This window comes from Perca fluviatilis, chromosome 17 (genome assembly GCF_010015445.1).
Source record: "Perca fluviatilis chromosome 17, GENO_Pfluv_1.0, whole genome shotgun sequence".
In the NCBI taxonomy this organism is placed as follows: Eukaryota; Metazoa; Chordata; class Actinopteri; order Perciformes; family Percidae; genus Perca; species Perca fluviatilis.
Window position 1 is genome coordinate 32,327,449 of NC_053128.1, and position 21,387 is coordinate 32,348,835.

General features: G+C 43.1%; 1 protein-coding gene across 1 annotated transcript in view; it reads left to right on the top strand.

The window, feature by feature from the left end:
• The first annotated feature begins 5,424 nt into the window (after window positions 1-5,424).
• The window catches only part of fgfr1b (fibroblast growth factor receptor 1b), a 45,196-nt gene continuing 29,233 nt past the window's right edge, over window positions 5,425-21,387 (top strand). The window contains exons 1-2 of the mRNA XM_039780249.1: window positions 5,425-5,782; window positions 18,579-18,723. Of these exons, the coding sequence (XP_039636183.1) occupies window positions 18,600-18,723 (124 nt within the window). The 5' untranslated portion in view covers window positions 5,425-5,782; window positions 18,579-18,599. The remainder of the gene's footprint in view (window positions 5,783-18,578; window positions 18,724-21,387) is intronic.

The following is a 21,387-nucleotide window of genomic DNA, read 5'->3' on the forward strand; positions in this document are numbered from 1 at the left end:
GGAGCAGATAGAGAGCGAAAAAGAAACGTTGGGGACGCTACAGGAGTGCAGGACGGAGCACAGATAGACGGGCAGGACAGCGGAGCCGGAGCCGGAGGACAGCTGTGTTTGGCGGATCGGCGCGTTGGTGTTGTGCGAATGCGATTTGGGCAAAAATAGAAAATCTGATTTCAACCAGTCTATAGAGAAAGAGACTACAGTCTTTACCCTTTTCTGTTTGAGGGAGGGGGGAAGAGGGCCAGCAGCACGCAACGTCCACTCTGCTTTTCCAGTTCGGGCCACAACGCCAACGGGCCGATCCACCGGCCACGAGATAGTATCTTGAGGTAGTATCTCGAGGCCACGAGATAGTTATAATTAATTTTTTTGACAAAGTGGGACCAGGGGGGCTCAACAAAAACATCATACAATTTTAGAAATATGTATTCACAATGTATTCAACAATAATACCAATACATAAAATGTAGCCTATATATGGTCACAAATATGTAAACCGTCTACACAAGACGCAGCAGTAAGTGCAAAATGTTACCTAACCTAACCTAAATAACCAACAGACTAGAGAAGACAGACATAAACAGGTGTTTTGAACTTTGGTTTGAGTAAAGTGATGAACTTTTTGAAGTCAATCGACTCCCACAGTTGTGTAGACATCCCAGTATTAATCCACATATTAACCCACGCTTCCTCCCACTTTTAGTGTCCATGCGTATTTACTAACCAGCAGCTATCAGGTCGCCGGTGAAAGCCCTCCTGTAGTGTTCTCTGTCCTGCTGCCTGGCCCTGGCCCTATACATCCATGCCCTGTACCCATACATCCATGCCCTGTACCCATACATTCATGCCCTGTACCCATACATCCATGCCCTGTACCTATACATCCATGCCCTGTACCTATACATCCATGCCCTGTACCCATACATCCATGCCCTGTACCTATACATCCATGCCCTGTACCTATACATCCATGCCCTGTACCTATACATCCATGCCCTGTATCCATACATCCATGCCCTGTACCTATACATCCATGCCCTGTACCTATACATCCATGCCCTGTATCCATACATCCATGCCCTGTACCTATACATCCATGCCCTGTACCCATACATTCATGCCCTGTACCCATACATTCATGCCCTGTACCCATACATCCATGCCCTGTACCTATACATCCATGCCCTGGCCCCATACATCCATGCCCTGTACCCATACATCCATGCCCTGTACCCATGCATCCATGCCCTGTACCCATACATCCATGCCCTGGCCCCATACATCCATGCCCTGTACCCATACATCCATGCCCTGTACCCATACATCCATGCCCTGTACCCATACATCCATGCCCTGTACCCATACATCCATGCCCTATATCCATACATCCATGCCCTGTACCCATACATCCATGCCCTGTACCCATACATCCATGCCCTGTACCTATACATCCATGCCCTGTACCCATACATCCATGCCCTGTACCCATACATCCATGCCCTGTACCTATACATCCATGCCCTGTACCCAGTGCCCTGTTTTTTTGCCGCTCATTTTAAATACGTGCAGACATATCCCGGGGCCTCCCTAGATAGTTAGAGATCACACCCAGCCCCTTGAGTTACAGCGTTCTCATAGGAACAAATACAGTACAGGGTCCAGGTAAAACCGAAAAGATCCTTTAAATAAGTTCCGGTTGGAGGAACGTCTTCATTAGAGCACCTGTGTTTTTACCGCTGAACAGCCGAGTTAAAAAAAAAAAAGAAAAGGTCTTGAGGTCGGTTTTGGCGCTGAGGAATGTGCCTTTTTTCTGTAATGGTTTGGCCCATTCTGGCTGTACCCAGCTCTGGCCTGGTCCAGAGTCTGGGGTTTGGCTCTGGCTCCAGGTTTGGGTGGGTCCAGACTGGGTCGGACTGTGTGGTTGAACAGGGTCAGCGGTTAGCGCCGCCGTTACTCGTTACTTTACACATTAAGATTCCTGCTGAACAGAACACATGTAGGTTATAACATCTGATGTGTGATTCTAAAGTAAACAATATACAATATAACAATCTACAAGTCTACAGCTGAGATGATGAGACCATTAAACTGGTTGGAAACCAAAGAAAGAAAGAGACAGAAAGAGAGAGACAGAGAGAAAGACAGAAAGAAAGAAAGACAGAAAGAAAGAAAAATGTTACATTCCACCACTGCACAAGTTAAAAACCCCATTAGAAAAACCTGATTTCTATTCTGTAAAGAAGCCTAACATGAAAAAACTCTGTCTGAGTCATGGACCTGAATGACTCCGAGAGCCGAGGAAATAATCCTGTCTTTGCAACCGTATGAACTGCGTCTCTCTGGCTCATTATCTGGTTTTATAAAATGTAAACAGGCCCACTGTGTGATGGATGGACTGCCAGGGGAGGCTTGGACTGTTATTTCCTGTTTTTCTCAATTAGGCTCCGAATGCCTCTCGAGCATTAATTAGCAACCCGATGTGAAGCTTCCACATGCCGTTATTTATAGGCTGCTATAGGCCTTCTTCACTCGTGGCTGTTTATTTGTCTTCGTCTATACGCAGTAGATATATATATATATATATGCATGTATGCATGTGTTTCTAAACTGGGTCTGATTTCAAATAAACAGGACAGACAGTTTCAACACACATTTCATCCTGTTCTGTGGGCCGCTGTGAATGTAGGTCTGCTTATCCACATGCAGTGTTGCAGGGGGGCTGACTGGGACAAAAAGTCCCTTACCGGCCTAATTTCAGACGGGGGATGTTATATTTTTTGCTTTTATAATTGCAAAAACCAGGCTCACGTGAGATTATGGCACCAGCAGCATGGGGCGCACTTACAGGCTTTCATAATGAAAGAATACACACACTGGAGCCATTCATAAACCCTTCAAATGAACTACCCTGGCACCATCTTAGAATGGAATGGAAATGCTTGCGTATTTAAATACATATTATTGCATACTTAAACACCCAAAACATATTAAATACATATTTTTTTCCAGACACCAGTTTCCTGGGTGAAAGTCTTGTGTTTTCTCCTTAACTTCTTCAGGACATGAACACCTGTTTCCTGGGTGAAAGTCTTGTGTTTTCTCCTTAACTTCTTCCAGGACATGAACACCTGTTTCCTGGGTGAAAGTCTTGTGTTTTCTCCTTAACTTCTTCAGGACATGAACACCTGTTGAAAGTCTTGTGTTTTCCCCCTTAACTTCTTAAGGACATGATCACATGTTTCCTGGGTGAAATCTTGTTTTTTCCCAGGACATGAACACCTGTTTCCTGGGTGAAAGTCTTGTGTTTTCTCCTTAACTTCTTCCAGGACATGAACACCTGTTTCCTGGGTGAAAGTCTTGTGTTTTCTCCTTAACGTCTTCCCAGACATGAACACCTGTTTCCTGGGTGAAAGTCTTGTGTTTTCTCCTTAACTTCTTCCCAGACATGAACACCTGTTTCCTGGGTGAAAGTCTTGTGTTTTCTCCTTAACGTCTTCAGGACATGAACATTTTTTTTCTGGGTGAAAGTCTTGTGTTTTCTCCTTAACTTCTCCAGGACATGAACACCTGTTTCCTGAGTGAAAGTCTTGTGTTTTCTCCTTAACTTCTTCCCAGACATGAACACCTGTTTCCTGGGTGAAAGTCTTGTGTTTTCTCCTTAACTTCTTCCAGGACATGAACACCTGTTTCCTGGGTGAAAGTCTTGTGTTTTCTCCTTAACTTCTTCCAGGACAATACAACCTGTTTCCTGGGTGAAAGTCTTGTGTTTTCTCCTTAACTTCTTCCAGGACATGAACACCTGTTTCCTGTGTGAAAGTCTTGTGTTTTCTCCTTAACTTCTTCCAGGACATGAACACCTGTTTCCTGGGTGAAAGTCTTGTTTTCTCCTTAAGAAGTAGGAGAATTTCTCTCCTCACATAAAGGAACATTTCATCCTTCAGTTCATCACAAACATTCAACGTCAACACATCTGGAGATGTCCAGATGTTACATTCCAGCATTCCCTTTTAGAAAGTTGCTGCCCAAAATAATTGTGTCTTTCACCCCATTGGAAGTCGATTCCTCTGCCGTGGGAGTGTAAGACTTTTGCAGTATTTGTACAATTTACTGGATAGTATTCAGCCGAAATGAAAGATCAGCCACGCAGAAGTGTGCGTTCGGTTGGACGGATCGCACAATGCGCCCTCTGTGTCGTCCCTCGGCTCTGCTGTGCACTCACAAACACTCTGAGTCATTGTTCACAGCCTGACACTCTCAAACACACATTATGCCAATCTGCCCAATGAATCCACAATGGAATCTGTGTGTGTGTGTGTGTGTGTGTGTGTGTGTTGGTGATGATGTAACAGTCTAAACAGCTGATTATGATCACAGGAAAGTGATCCAGAGACGTTTAGAGAGAGAAACTTTCTCAGACTGATTTGAGCTTCATGATTCATGTCTGTCTGTATTTTTGTAACAATGTTTTTATTGTTTTTTTTTCAGTGATATAATAATACAATTTATGCTTTGCCCAAGACACATTTGTGTGTGTGTGTGTGTCTGTGCATGTGTGTCTGTGTGTGTTTGTTTGCGGGGTGTGTGTGTGTGTCTGTGCGTGTGTGTCTGTGTGTGCGTGTGTGTTTGTTTGTTTACGGGGTGTGTGTCTCTGTGTGTCTGTGCGTGTGTGTCTGTGTGTGCGTGTGTGTGTGTGTATGTTTGTTTGCGGTGTGTGTCTGTCTGTGTGTGTGTGAGTGTGTGGGTGTCTGTCTGCGTGTGTGTGTTTGCGGGGTGTGTGTGTGTGTGTGTGAGTGTGTGTGCGTGTGTGTGTGTGTGTGTGTGTGTGTGTGTGTGTGTGTGTGTGTGTGTGTGGTGTGTGTGTGTGCGTGTGTTTGTTTGCGGGGTGTGTGAGTGTGCGTGCGTGTGTGCAAGTAATAAGTTAGTATCTCAAAATAATGACTTGTAGAAAGTTTCTCATCTTAATAAGTTAGAGGATCTTTGTGCATCACATTGGCGGAAATGGGCTTCCATACAAACCGAGGCTTCAGTCACTTAGTGACCAAGTGAAAACAGATCGATAGGATCAGGATCATGCACAGCAGGAATGTAAAGGAGAGGAAATCCTTTCCTTTCCGGGGGGCGGGGCAAAGGGGGAAGGGGGGAAAGAGGAGGTCCGTGCACCGTGCGCGAGGCTGGGTTGCGCCACTCGGAAAATGGAGTCAATGAATAGATAACACAGGGGTGTTAATCGAGTGGTTGGGGGGGTTAACTAGAGCTAGTGTGTAGGAGGAAACTCCCACTGAAGGCGTCTCTTCCCTCGGACTCTGGACTGTATGCTGAGACACTTTATATTAGTATATTACACCGCCAACGAGACGAGCTTTTTCTTTTTCCTCTCTCCGGGTACTTCGCCGAGCTTTGGAGTAACAACACCCCGCGATGAGGTCATTTTAAATCGGTCAGGAGAAAGCCAAACGTCCGGGGCACAAGTCAGTTTTTAACTCAGTCTGTAGCTACAGAAAGTTTCCCCCCCTCCCCGGAGATACAGACAGTTTTACAGCTTTTCCCCGGAGATACAGAAAGTTTTTCCCCCCGGAGATACAGACAGTTTTCCCCCCGGAGATACAGACAGTTTTCCCCCGGAGATACAGACAGTTTTCCCCCGGAGACACAGACAGTTTTTCCCCCGGAGATACAGACATTTTTTCCCTCCGGACCGCAGCTCCCCACGGACGTACCCTTTGCTTTCCCCCGGCTTTGCCTCCACGTCCTCGGATATAACCGCGAGCTGTGGACCGACTCCCAGGTAGCCTAAAGCTCCTTTACTCCTCCAAATTCCACTTTTCTACTCTTTCTACGAGTTTTCTTTAAACTGCGTTATATCAGAGAGCCTTTTGTGTTGTGTGTGTGTGTGTGTGTGTGTGTGTGCGCGCGCGTGCGTGCACAGTGAGCCGTTTGTTTCTGTGTTTTCCAGAACAAAATACTCCATCACAAGTATTAGTAGTTTTATACAGTCTATGGTGCACTACACAAACAAACTACCGGTACTCCATCACAAGTATAAGTCCTGCATTGAAAGCATTGTTTATGTAGGCCTACAATGTATCATGTCTTTTTGTATGCTGTTGGGTAGTGTATTATAATAACAAAGCATCATATTTGGGATTTTTAAGTAGAAATGATGTCAAAAGACTTCATTAGAACAGTTACTGTAAAGGCTTTTCTACTCCACACTCCTGCTAGTTTGTTTCCGTGTTTTCCAGATGTGTAGGCATGGTATTTAGGACTTTAGTGGCTCTTTTCTGGGCTTGGTGAGCGGTTTGTTCATGGGACGGTGTAGTTTAGAAACTAGTTCCAGTGTTTTCCAGATACCAATATGCATTCAGATCCTTCAGGCTACTTCAGTGAAAGTCACTTACTTGATTAGAAGTAACTGGGAAGGCTTTTTCTACCCTCGATACTTAAGTAAGTTGCGTTACTTCAGACAGTTAGTTTCTCTGCACGGTGAGCTCTTTGTTTCTGTTTCCTTTCACAACTAAATACTCCGTTACAAGTTAAAGTCCTGCGTTGAAGCATTGTTTATGTAAAAGTACAATGTATCCTGTCATTTTCATATATAACCAAGCATCATATTTTAGACTTCGGTGGCTCTTTTATCTGCCCAGAGAGCAGTTTGTTCATGCGACAGTTTAGTTTAGAAACAAGTTTCTGTGTTTTCCACATGTGGAAGACCGATTCAGATATCCTTCAGGCCACTTAATTAGTCTAAAGTACAAACTATGTCAAAATACTTCATTACAAGTAACGATTAAAGGTCTGGTTAGAGAGAGACTGTTTCTATCGTTTAGCTGGGTTAAAGTTATTCTGCACTATAAAAACAAAATAGTTCAAACTGTTTTTACTTTGCCGAGGTAGCTGTTAGTGTTTCCTTTAGGATTTTTTAGCAGTGGGGGCAGGTCTGTCTGAACAACAACAACACCCCCCCCTCTACATCAACACAGCAGTATGTGGAGTTAAACTCCCTCCCTCCAGAAAAACGCGACTATGTGATCGCATAATTCAATGCATAATCAGCCAAAGTCTGCATATTTATGCCGCACTTTCGCTGCATAAATTGTCGATTTCTGCGCAAAATGTTCAGGCTTGCATGATTTCATAACACCCGCATTTTCGTTGCAAAAAAAGTCCCATAATATATCTTAGCAGGAAGTTGAAAAATGTTGCATCACACACATTCACACAAGAGCAGCCATTTTCCCCTGTTGCCATGGGAACATTATGAAGTGACGTAATTACGCGACGTTAACATCATCGAAAAGCAGGGTGTTTTTAACAGCAGTTTTTGCAAGTTCCCGCAATTTCATCGCATAAATTTGCATAAATATCATATATAGCATACTCCATCGCATTTTTTAAGAAAACGTGCTGCATAATCAAGGATTTTTGCAATCACAATCACAAAAAACTTCGCATTTTTCTGGAAGGACTGTAAACTGGACGGGCCCGATAACCTCTGAATAGCTCTACTTGTTGTTAAATTGCAGTGTGAGCGGCAGGATCATTTAAAAGGCACCCGTGACTTTTCTGTGCAGCCCTATTTCTGATACCGTGGCGGCAGGAATCTTGCCGTGGTGGGCCGCCACTACAACCTCAACATAGAGGAAACACTGTGTCTAGTTTCTGTGTTTTCCAGAACAAAATACTTCATTACATCATCACATCATGTCATTTTATCCTCTTGGGTAGTTTAATATAATAACCAAGCATCATCTTTTTAGACTTCAGTGGCTCCTTTCTGGGCTGTTTGTTCATGGCACGGTTATAGTTTCTGTGTGTGTTCCAGATGTGGAAGAAGTATCCAGATCCTCCAGGCTTACTGTGAGTTACTTATCTAGTAGTAGTAGTAAAAGTAGAAATTATGTCCAAATACTACATTAGAAGTCTGTGTTAGAGATGGCAAATTTATGTTTAGTTTTTTTCCTTGGGTAAAAGTAATACTGCAATATAAAAACAAAATACTAATTATTGCTAATCGATAATAAACTTGTGTTAGGATTCTCTTTGAGTTGGGGACAAAACAAGACATTCCAGGATGTCATTTTGGGCTTTTTGGGAAACTCTGAGCCACATTTTTCACCATTTTCTGACATTTTAGAGACCAAACAACTAGTCCATTCATCCAGGAAATAATCCACACATACATCCATGTGTCAAACTCAAGGCCCGAGAGAGAGACAGACAGACAGACAGACAGACAGACAGATAGATAGATAGATAGATAGATAGATAGATAGATAGATACATACTTTATTGATCCCCATAAGGTCCCAGTAGCTTAAAGACATCACACACAACATACACATACATCATAAACAGGATGATAAAATAACAAATACACATGAGTAATATGGACAATAAAAGAAAATAATAAAAGTCCACATGAATGTACTATAAGGGATGTATAAGCATGAGAGGCCTGCAGTGACAGGGCAGGGACTGACCCTGGGATTCAGTCTGCATGGTAAGGTGCTCTATGAGAATATAGTAATAATAGTGCAAGGATAAAGTCTAGAGACTTGCATTAAATATGGACAATATAAGAGAATAATGTAGACATAGTAATATAAAAACTATAGCAGTGCAAGGATAAAGTTTAAAAAAAGACAGCATTAAATATGGGCATTATAAGGGAATAAAGTAGACAGTAGGATAGTAGGGGTGGGAATCCCCAGAGGCCTCATGATACGATATCATCACAATGCTTATGTCACGATACAGTATTATTGGGATTTTAAACATATTGCAATATTATGCGATATATTGCAATTCATTACCTTTTTTCCAACTTCAAATATTTCCTCAAAAGGAAACTTTGTCAACATCTGTTTCATCTAAAAAGATACATTTCTCTGTTTGTTCATCTCACTTCAATTGTATTGCTGCAAAATCAGATAGTCAAGCAGACAGACTGACCAAGACTTATATAATAACAGATCCATGCTTGGAGTCTTAATATCCAGTGTGGCCTGTAGTGAAGTTGAGTTTGACGCTCCTGATGTAAACACTTAACATATTAAATATAGTGTTAGTACGATATAACAGCTACAGTACGTCTTGTAGTTGAAGCTCAGTCTGTCGCTCGTTTCCCAGCGGCAGCGGTAGCGGCAGCGGTAGCGGCAGCGGTAGCGGTAGCATTTCTGAACCGTGAGCTGGCTCCTCTGGGCTGGTACGTCGTCATCTAGCTGCAGGATGGGATATGTGGAGTGTGCATGAAGAGTGTGACTCACTGTAACATCCCCCCCCCCCATACAGAGGTAATCCAAATCCCTTACCCCCCCTTCATCCTCCAAACCTGCTGTTCATTTGTTCCTATTTGTTCCCTGTGCAGCTGCACTCAGACCCCCAAACAGCTTCTTCTTCTTCATCCTCCATGTTGGATCTAGGGATCGACCGATATGGATCTTTTTTTAGTGCCGATAGCGAATGTTTTTTTTCATCAGCCTTAGCTGAGCCGATATTCTGCTTTTGTTCTCCTCAATTTACATCATAAAAATGTAAACCCTGCCACGCTGGATTTTGTTTTCAGAATCTGCTCTGCAATTTCTTTAAAAAGAATCAACAGAAACACAGATCAGAGTCACTTCTGCAATCATATTACATTCACATCACCCAAATTATGTGTGCAGTGTGCATCATATGGACGGGTGCAGCGTCTCCAGCAGCACAGAGCTGCCCGTGGACGCCTGTCTGTAAATAATGCCGGGAAAAAACTATCGGCGAACGCAGCAGCAGCGTATCGGCCGATGTCGATACGCGTAAAAAACGCAAATATAGGCCCGATATATCGTCCGGCCGATAAAATCGGTCTATCACTAGTTGGATCCTTTCCGATGAACTCTCCGGGAGTTTTACAACCTGGATGTATAAAGAGAGCTGGGCACAGCATCAAGGCAGTCTTTTTAAAAAATATTAACTTTTTGACCCACAGGCAAGCATATTTTCTTACTGGCCAAAATATGAAATTGTGTTTTTTTTTTTGTTTTTGTTTTTTGGTAACATAGCCTACATCACAAAACGTTGTGGTTGCGGTTTCAAGTCCTGCTGGTTGATCCTGCGTTTTCATCATGCTTTCTTTTGAAAAAGATCGCCACGTACCGGCTAACGAATTAGCCTGAGGCAAATGCTAGCAAACAGAAAACACAAGTGATGCGTAGGCTCGGGTACCGTTGGGATTTTTCCGATTCTGAGGCCGAACCGGTACTTTTAAAAACGATTCCAATTCCTAAACCGATTCTTAGAAAAACTGAAAAATGACGTCAGAGAAAGGCTTTTACATCCGTTTTGGTGAGCCCACATGGGGAAATATGGCATTTTAAAAGTAGCCTAAATCTACGCTAGCTAGCTAACGGTAGACTACAGAGAGAGTGAGATATTTTTGCGTCCGTTTTGGTGAGCCCACAGGGGAAATATGGCATTTTAAAAGTAGCCTACATTTATGGTAGCTAGCTAACGGTAGACTACAGAGAGAGGGGGATATTTTTACATCTGTTTTGGTGAGCCCACAGGGGAAATATGGCATTTTAAAAGTAGCCTAAATCTACGCTAGCTAGCTAACGGTAGACTACAGAGAGAGTGTGATATTTTTACACAGTGGAACCGGGTTTCGGTACCCAACCCTACTGTGGAGGAAAGTCTTTTCGGGCTAGACAGTCCTTCCAGAGTTTTTTGTGATTGTTGTGAGCAAAAATCCTTGATTATGCGGCACGTTTTCTTAAAAATTGCGATGGAATATGCTATATATGATATTTATGCAACACGCTGCTTTTCGATGATGTTCACGTCGCGTAATTATGTCACTTCATAACGTTCCCATGGCAACAGGGGAAAATGGCTGCTCTTGTGTGAAGTAAACAAAAATGTTTCAACTTTCTGCTAAGATAGGCCTATATTATGTGATTTTTGCGGGGATTATGAAGTCATGCAAGTTTTTTGCGCGGAAATCTGCAATTTATCCGGCCGAAAGTGCAGCGCATAAATATGCGGACTTTGGGTGATTATACGTTGAATTATGCGATCACATAATCACGTTTTTCTGCCTGGCTTTGGCCTGGTTTTATCTCTGCTAAGATGAATGGATGAGTTAAATCACTCGCACATCAATTTTTATGAAATAAAAAGTCAAACTTCTCTGACGTCAGCGTGTTAAATGTGAATATTGTTCTAGTGTCTTCTCTCCTCTGGGACAGCAAACTGAATATCTTTGAGTTGTGGACAAAACAAGACATTTGAGGATGTCATCTTGAGACACTGATCCACATTTTTCACCATTTTCTGACATTTTAGAGACCAGACAAGTCATCCGTTCATCCAGAAGATAATCCACACATGCACCCATGATGAGAATAACCGTTAGTTGCGGCCCTTCTACCTGTGAGTGAGCTCAGGAGTCTCTCTTCCGGTCCGTGTGGTTTTGCGGCTCAGATGGACGGCTGGCATCAGGACCAAGTGTTAGTATGAAAACTATGCCGAGCTGCCGGCCGGCTGCAGAATCTGGCGTGGAGGTGACGGCTCCGGCACCGTAGGTTAAACCGGGTTAGGGTGCAGGAGAGCTATTTAAAAACTGAGGAAGAGATGGACGAAGTTAGAGAGGCTTCAAGGCTACATCTACACCGTTTAGACAGGAATATCTTTTGCTATATTCAACAATGTTGCTGCATATCACATGTTTTTCTCATTTAGTGCAGCCCTGACTGACAAACACACACACACACACACACACACACACACACACACATACACACACTCCCCACGCGCGCACACATACAGACACATACACACACTCCCCACATACATGCACGCACGCACACATACAGACTCACACACACACACTCCCCACATACACACACTCCCCACGCACGCACACATACAGACTCACACACACACACTCCCCACATACACAAACTCCTCACGCACACACACATACAGACAGACTTACACACACACGCACGCATACAGACACAGACTCACACACACACACTCCCCAGATACACACACATACAAACGCACACACACTCCCCACGCACACGCACGCACACACACACCCACCCACACACACACACTCTCCACATACACACACTCCTCACACATGCACGCATACAGACACAGACTCACACACACACACACACTCCCCACATACACACACTCCTCACGCACGCACACATACAGACACAGACTCACACACATACACACACACACACACACTCCCCACTTACACACACTTCCCACGCACACACATACAAACGCACACACACTCCCCACGCACGCACGCATACAGACACAGACTCACACACACACACACACACACACTCCCCACATACACACACTCCTCACGCACGCACACATACAGACACAGACTCACACACACACACGCTCCCCACACACGCACGCATACAGACAGACTTACACACACGCACACACACACTCCCCACATACACACACTCCTCACGCACGCACACATACAGACACAGACTCACACACACACACACACACACACTCCCCACATACACACACTCCTCACGCACGCACACATACAGACACACATACAGACAGACTTACGCACACACACACACTTACGAAATTAAATAATTTAAAATTATATTTTTTTTCCACACACACACACACACACACACACACTACCCACCCCTTCCCCCCCTCCCTTTTTAATTTGTTGGCTTAAGAATATGCCTTCACAACCTCGGTTTTTTTGGTCATACTTACGGGGACGCACACTGCGACCGCACACCTTCAGCCCGGCTGAAAGGATCGGTTTCGTTTCATTGGCGACGTCGATCCAGCCAGAGGGCTCGGCGATGGCAGCCAACAAGCGTCCATCTTGTTTACGAGCCTCATAAGACGATGATGTTGCATTTACTGTCCTCCTCCACTCCGCTAATGTTTGTGTTTTCTGAAGTGAACTTCTTCTCTGGAGCCAGACTGATGAATGTTCTGGCGCTCAGTTGGTTTTCTGTAGGAATATGAGCTGGTTTCTCTGATTGTTGAGGAGAATAGACCTTTTTTTCACAGCAGACATGTTGACATGTCATAGTACGAAAAGCACAGGTGTGTTCAAACCCATTACTGATGGCTGCATTCCACTTAGGAGAGACCCTGGTATTAAACCATTAATGATGGCTGCATTCCACTTAGGAGAGGTCCTGGTATTAAACCATTACTGATGGCTGCATTCCACTTAGGAGAGACCCTGGTATTAAACCATTACTGATGGCTGCATTCCACTTAGGAGAGACCCTGGTATTAAACCATTACTGATGGCTGCATTCCACTTAGGAGAGACCCTGGTATTAAACCATTAATGATGGCTGTATTCCACTTAGGAGAGACCCTGGTATTAAACCATTACTGATGGCTGCATTCCACTTAGGAGAGGTCCTGGTATTAAACCATTAATGATGGCTGCATTCCACTTAGGAGAGGCCCTGGTATTAAACCATTACTGATGGCTGCATTCCACTTAGGAGAGGTCCTGGTATTAAACCATTAATGATGGCTGCATTCCACTTAGGAGAGGTCCTGGTATTAAACCATTAATGATGGCTGCATTCCACTTAGGAGAGGCTCTGGTATTAAACCATTACTGATGGCTGTATTCCACTTAGGAGAGGCCCTGGTATTAAACCATTACTGATGGCTGCATTCCACTTAGGAGAGGTCCTGGTATTAAACCATTACTGATGGCTGCATTCCACGTAGGAGAGGTCCTGGTATTAAACCATTAATGATGGCTGTATTCCACTTAGGAGAGACCCTGGTATTAAACTATTACTGATGGCTGCATTCCACTTAGGAGAGGTCCTGGTATTAAACCATTACTGATGGCTGTATTCCACTTAGGAGAGACCCTGGTATTAAACTATTACTGATGGCTGCATTCCACTTAGGAGAGGTCCTGGTATTGTGCATGCTGACTCACTAAAATAGCTGGGATATACTGGGACACTTGATGGAACTGAGCCATCGGGGACTTTGAAAATAATCGACAAAAACATAGAAAAAGTGACAAATGTTGAAAGAAGTGAGAAAAACGTAAAAAATGCAGAATAAAGCATTGGACAAACAAAAATGTCAGCAAACTAATACAATAATGTTGTAATAATACAACAATTTAGCATTAAACGTGTGTGTGTGTGTGTGTGTGTGTGTGTGTGTGTGTGTGTGTGTGTGTGTGTGTGTGTGTGTGTGAGTGACAGTTTTGTGGGGCCAAAATGCTGGACCCCACAAGTTTAAAGGGCTGTTTGAGGGTTAAGACTTGGTCAGAGGATTAGGGATATAATTAGGTTATGGTGAGGGCTAAGGTTAAGGTTAGGCATTTAGTTGTGATGGTTAAAGGTTAGGATAAGGGTTAAGGTTAGGCTAAGGGTTAAGGTTAGGCATTTAGTTGTGATGGTTAAGGTTAGGGTAGGGTTAAGGTTAGGCATTTAGTTGTGATGGTTAAGGTGAGGGTAAGGGTTAAGGTTAGGCATTTAGTTACGATGGTTAAGGTTAGGGTAAGGGTTAAGGTTAGGCATTTAGTTTATGTGGTTAAGGTTAAATTAGGGTTAAGGTTAGGCTAAGGGTTAAGGTTAGGCATTTAGTTGTGATGGTTAAGGTTAGGGTAAGGGTTAAGGTTAGGCATTTAGTTGTGATGGTTAAGGTGAGGGTAAGGGTTAAGGTTAGGCATTTAGTTGTGATGGTTAAGGTTAGGGTAAGGGTTAAGGTTAGGCATTTAGTTGTGATGGTTAAGGTTAGGGTAAGGGTTAAGGTTAGGCTAAGGGTTAAGGTTAGGCATTTAGTTGTGATGGTTAAGGTTAGGGTAAGGGTTAAGGTTAGGCATTTAGTTGTGATGGTTAAGGTGAGGGTAAGGGTTAAGGTTAGGCATTTAGTTGTGATGGTTAAGGTGAGGGTAAGGGTTAAGGTTAGGCATTTAGTTGTGATGGTTAAGGTTAGGGTAAGGGTTAAGGTTAGGCATTTAGTTGTGATGGTTAAGGTAGGTTAAGGTTGGTAATTTGGTTGTTGGTAAGGTGGGGTTAGGGTTAAACATTTGTTGTGATGGTTAGGTTAGGGCAAGGGTTAAGGTTAGGCATTTAGTTGTGATGGTTGGGTGAGGGTAAGGGTTAAGGTTAGGCATTTAGTGGTGATGGTTAAGGTGAGGGTAAGGGTTAAGGTTAGGCATTTAGTTGTGATGGTTGAGGTGAGGGTAAGGGTTAAGGTTAGGCATTTAGTGGTGATGGTTAAGGTGAGGGTAAGGGTTAAGGTTAGGCATTTAGTTGTGATGGTTGAGGTGAGGCTAATGGTTAAGGTTAGGCATTTAGTTGTGATGGTTAAGGTTAGGCTAAGGGTTAAGGTTAGGCATTTAGTTGTGATGGTTGAGGTGAGGGTAAGGGTTAAGGTTAGGCATTTAGTGGTGATGGTTAAGGTTAGGGTAAGGGTTAAGGTTAGGCATTTAGTTGTGATGGTTAAGGTTAGGGTAAGGGTTAAGGTTAGGCATTTAGTTGTGATGGTTAAGGTTAGGCTAAGGGTTAAGGTTAGGCATTTAGTTGTGATGGTTGAGGTTAGGGTAAGGGTTAAGGTTAGACATTTAGTGGTGATGGTTAAGGTGAGGGTAAGGGTTAAGGTTAGGCATTTAGTTGTGATGGTTGAGGTTAGGGTAAGGGTTAAGGTTAGACATTTAGTTGTGATGGTTAAGGTTAGGGTAAGGGTTAAGGTTAGGCATTTAGTTGTGATGGTTAAGGTTAGGGTAAGGGGCTAGGGAATGCATTATGTCAATGACAGGTCCCCACAAAGATAGTGCCACACCCTTGTGTGCGTAATTTAGACATCCATGGTGAAAGAGCAGCTATTAAAAGATCTGGCTCTGGATTGTATGAATTGATATCAGATCCCTTGAACAACGAATCCCTTACAGAAGAACCCCAAAGCACTTAATACGCAACTCAACTGTATACTTCTTCCACTGAGCTAAAACGGCAGCTGTCGGGCAGGTTTTAGAGTGCCTTTGGGTCTCTTAACAGATACAAAATGCAATTAACATGTCTGTGCAACACGAACAGGGCCCTTACGTAGGGCTGCACGATTATGGCCAAAATGATAATCACGATTATTTTGATCAATATTGAGATCACGATTAATTATCACGATTATTTGTTGATTTTAGCCAAAACAAATTTTATTATATAATTATAACTGCTTTTACATCCATATTGTGCTACATTCCTACTAATACATCCATATTGTGCTACATTCCTCCTTTATTTAAGGATACTGTGAAGGAGTATGCCATTTCAGCTGTTGTGCGACCGCTTTCCAGACATGCATGTTTGCCGTGAAAGATACAGGCAACGCAATTTTCTGTTCACGTTAACGGCGCATGTGATGCCTGGTATCTACCAGACGAAATAGCTACGCGGATTTCTGTGGCTCATTACACTGCCACTTACATGTCTGCGTTGCGCTCTGATGCTCCGAAACCCACGTTAGAGGCAACATAAACATCGCTGAACGTCACGCTAGTAAACACTAATAACACGTTACACAGCAGGTAACGTTAGCCTACCGTTAGCCACCGTAGTAACTGGATTAAACACGGCTAAAATGCTGACTGCTAAACAGTGTAGTATGTCTGTATTTCACTGTAGGATTCCAACAGCGGGACGTCCAACAGTCTCTAAAGCTATGAGCTAAAAGACACAAACTAGCACTGGTCACTGCTGTTGTCTGAAAAACAACACAGACGGGACAAAATGTTGCGTTTACTGGTAAACTGGTAAACATTGTGACCGGCTTATGATGACCGACTGTTACCTGTTGTGGAATTTTCCTCACGTTACTCTGTCCTCTGTGACTGTCTACATCTAGAAACTACGCGCGGTGGCAGGCAGGGAACAGCTCTGATTGGCTCATGGAGACATGTGATCAGACAGTGGTTAATGGAGCGCTAGATTGGCTTTGCAAAAACTGTTCTATGAAGGGAATGACGCATTTTAAATATCGCTCGATCACACAAATTTGATCGTGGGAAGCCAAAATCGTGATCGTGATTAAAATTCGATTAATTGTGCAGCCCTACCCTTACGTGACAACAAGATGCCTTTTCAACTCAGACATTGTTTAAATTCACCTACCTAGTTTCAATGTTTTCAATCCTGCCAGTAGCTCGCCCTGCTGTGAGTGAATTTAAACTGGGCTTTTATTGTGAAGGGTCGACACAGAAGAAGTGAAAGCCATCAACGCGGTCTTAAACTGCTCCAAACTCTAAACGGCAAGTTCATTCGGTACCCAGGAAGACACACACACACACACACACACACACTGTTTAAAAATGAATATCTTTTGCTACGTTTATGCCCAATATTCAACAATGTTATTGCATATTGCATATTTTTCACATGTAGTGCAGCTCACACACACACACACCACACACAAACACACAACAAAAAAAAAAAAAACACACACACACAACACACACACACTCACTAATGTATTTACCAGAGGGCCGTTCACACCTTCATGGAGACACAGGTCAGCACATGGTGTTTGTTTTAGTCTCTGTCGGTGTGATTTACTGCTGCTCTGTTCACTTTGACACTCAACAGATACTTAGTGGTCACAGGTGTGTGTGTGTGTGTGTGTGTGTGTGTGTGTGTGTGTGTGTGTGTGTGTGTGTGTGTGTGTGTGTGTGTTTATGTGTGTGTGGGGTGGGGGTTTCTGGGTGTCAAAGGTTTATGGGTCGACATCGTTGTGTCTTCAGCTCTCTGAGAAACAGCTGCACAGGTGTGAGCATCCCGGGACCAAACACCGGAGAGGTGCGGCTCATGCTGCTGGTTTTGGGATGTTTAAGGACTATTTCCCCCTTTTCTTCTGTGACAGTTACACTGAATAGCTTTGAGTTGTGGAGATAAACCAAGACATTTGAGGACCTCATGCTGGGCTTTTGGGGAAACTCTGATCCACATTTGTTTTACTAATTTATATACAGTTTAACCCTTGTGTTGTGGACAAAACAAGGGTTAATACAGCACCTTAGTGCTCGTTTGTACAGCATTTTGGTCAGCTTGAACTGTGTTTAAATCTGCTCTAGAAATAAACTTTACTTACTTTACAAGAAACCAGGTTTAGAGAGCAATTCTCAACAAAGTAAATGGAAATACATAAGATATATATATATATGTATATGTGTGTCGTTTGTCTGACATTTTGTCACTTCTTTCAACATTTGTCACTTTTGACGTTTATTTTTTCTATGTTTTTTGTCGAATATTTTCAATGTCTTTTCCCCCTCTGCTTTTTCAGAAATTTTTTGTTGCATTTTTCTGTTCTCAAATATGTTGTCACTTTTTGTCGAGATCTATAAACGATCTGACGGAAAACAGTACGTATGTGTTCTTTTAAGATAGTTTGAAAGAAAGTTATCATTCATTCATCATGAGTTTCAGACCTCGGTCTGTGACATAAATGGGAAACATTGGCTTCCTTTAGGGCAGGAAATCAGACCTGAGAGTGATGGGAACCTGATTGAATGACCGGTTGTTGTCTCTCTGTGTTCCCAGTCTGGAAGAGACCGTGAGTTGATGTCTGGGGACAACATGTCTTCGCCGCGCTGCTTCCAGCTGCTGCTGTCCTGCACCCTGCTGCTCCTGCTGCTCCAGTTTCCCTCGACTCTGTCCAGACCGGCCACCGAGGACGCAGACACACGTAAGATACTTTATACACGTCCCAATTTTATCATCGTAAAACACACTTCGTTCAAAGTGGACAGAAACTAAATAAAACTACCAAAAGCCGTCTTGGTTCATCTTTCCACTGTTCCAACAATCACCACTCTGGTTTGGTTGAAATAAACCCTTAATTCACCCATTTACATGTGGAGATATGCTGGCTCTATACACGCTAAAAGTCCTGATTATTTACATGGAGTCTGGTGGAGATATGCTGGCTCTATACATGCTAAAAGTCTTGATTATTTACATGGAGTCTGGTGGAGATATGCTGGCTCTATACACGCTAAAAGTCCTGATTATTTACATGGAGTCTGGTGGAGATATGCTGGCTCTATACACGCTAAAAGTCCTGATTATTTACATGGAGTCTGGTGGAGATATGCTGGCTCTATACACGCTAAAAGTCCTGATTATTTACATGGAGTCTGGTGGAGATATGCTGGCTCTATACACGCTAAAAGTCCTGATTATTTACATGGAGTCTGGTGGAGATATGCTGGCTCTATACACGCTAAAAGTCCTGATTATTTACATGGAGTCTGGTGGAGATATGCTGACTCTATACACGCTAAAAGTCTTGATTATTTACATGGAGTCTGGTGGAGATATGCTGGCTCTATACACGCTAAAAGTCCTGATTATTTACATGGAGTCTGGTGGAGATATACTGGCTCTATACACGCTAAAAGTCCTGATTATTTACATGGAGTCTGGTGGAGATATGCTGGCTCTATACACGCTAAAAGTCCTGATTATTTACATGGAGTCTGGTGGAGATATGCTGGCTCTATACACGCTAAAAGTCCTGATTATTTACATGGAGTCTGGTGGAGATATGCTGGCTCTACACTTAGACACTTAGAATAATAATCTGAGTCTGTCAGCGGCAACAACAGAACTTTTAGTGGACGCTGACTGATGCTGGACATTTGTCCTGTAGGGTTACATTACAGCCCGGTTCGCGGCAGCTGGTTACAGCGTTCTCGCTCAATACTGGACACGTTTCAAAGATTGTTGTTCCCACCAGTCACTTAGACACATAAAACATGAGAAAATAGGGTCCATCTTGAAAAAATAAAGCTGCTGCTTGTTGTTTCACTACACTGAGTTCAAACTAATACGTACTAAAACTATTAGTTGACTAATCAGTTAGTCATTTGACAGAAAATGAATGCAACTGTTGCATAAAAGAAGTGCCAAAAGATCTCCTGTTCCAGCTTTATAATAACATAAGACGTTTTGTTGCTTTTCTTAGTCTAACGTGACGATAAACTTAAGTTTTTGGGGTTTTGGATGAAACAAGACATTTTAAATGTGTCCCCCTGGAATCGTTTAATGCGTAAAAAGACACGCACTTTGCCCCAGAACAGGCTCAGCCATCTCTTCAGAAGTTACACAGAGAGACAAGAGCCAAGCTCTCTTTTGTCCTTGTTTGCCATACAGTACACTGCCCTTTTTAATTAACTTTAATTAGCTGGAGCGGAGTCTGTTTACCGGTAACGGTTGTGATTATTGCCGCTGGGCTCGGCTGCAACCAAACGTTCAGATCCTTTTACTTGCGTAAACCCTCCTGGGGTCCTCGGGGTCTACTTTGACCCATTTTCAAAAAGTTTTCTACATCAGAAATTTGGATTTCGTTCAAAAGAATTGTCAAAATAAATAACCGGGATGGTTCCATACAACGTTCTTCACAAGTCAAATACATAATCCGTTTGTTTTCAATTTTATTACATTTGGAAACTTTTTTTTTTATTAAAGAACGTTGAAAAAAGTGACTTAGATGTTGGAAAAAGCATCAAAAACGTGGATTAAACCCACAAAAGCGCAAGAAATATCGACATAAACATCGGAAAAGCTTCAGGAAGGTCGGAAAAACGGACAAAAACATCAGGAAAAAGACAACTTTTTTAAAAACTTTTATTTTGACCCAGAAAAAACAAAGTTGCCGGTTGGTCGAGAGTTAAAGTTGCGTCCTGGGAATTCTCCGTAGCAAGAGAGCTGAATTTCACATTTCCGTAAGCCAAAAAAAAATCGATGTACCCCCCACTGGACTAATCAACTCAGAGGGGTTCAGCCCTAAAAAACAATCCCCAAAAGTCTCTGTTTCTGCTCAGAAAGGGCCCACTGAGACTCTCTGGAAACCTTGTGTTGTGGTGCTGAAAATCCAGCTTGTGGTTCATGTGCAGCTTCTGTTGAACACATCAGACCGTTCCTAAAAAAAGGAAAGAGCAGCATTCCTGGTTAGACAGGGCTGGCTGTTTAGGGAACTATGGAGACTTACAGCAACATGGAGCTGGGTTAATCCTCCACAGAGAGGCAGAGCCGGCTCGACCCATAAGCCAACTAAGCGACTGCTTAGGGCCCCTTGGCTACCAGAGGGGGCCCCCCAGGAGCGCTTGAAATGTCCCACAATAGAGCTCATAACAGAGCCGGTCTATTTAAAGACAGTGTTGCTGCTAATAGGTCTCACATTAGTCTTTAAATGTGTATTTGTACATTATGAGTGCTTAAACTAATATTTACAATACACATGTTGATTTAGTGCCAAGTGCAGTGGCAACATGTTACAATGTTGAGAGTCCCCCAAACCAGGTCCTGCTTAGGGCCCCCCAAAAGTCTAGTGCCGGCTCTGCAGAGA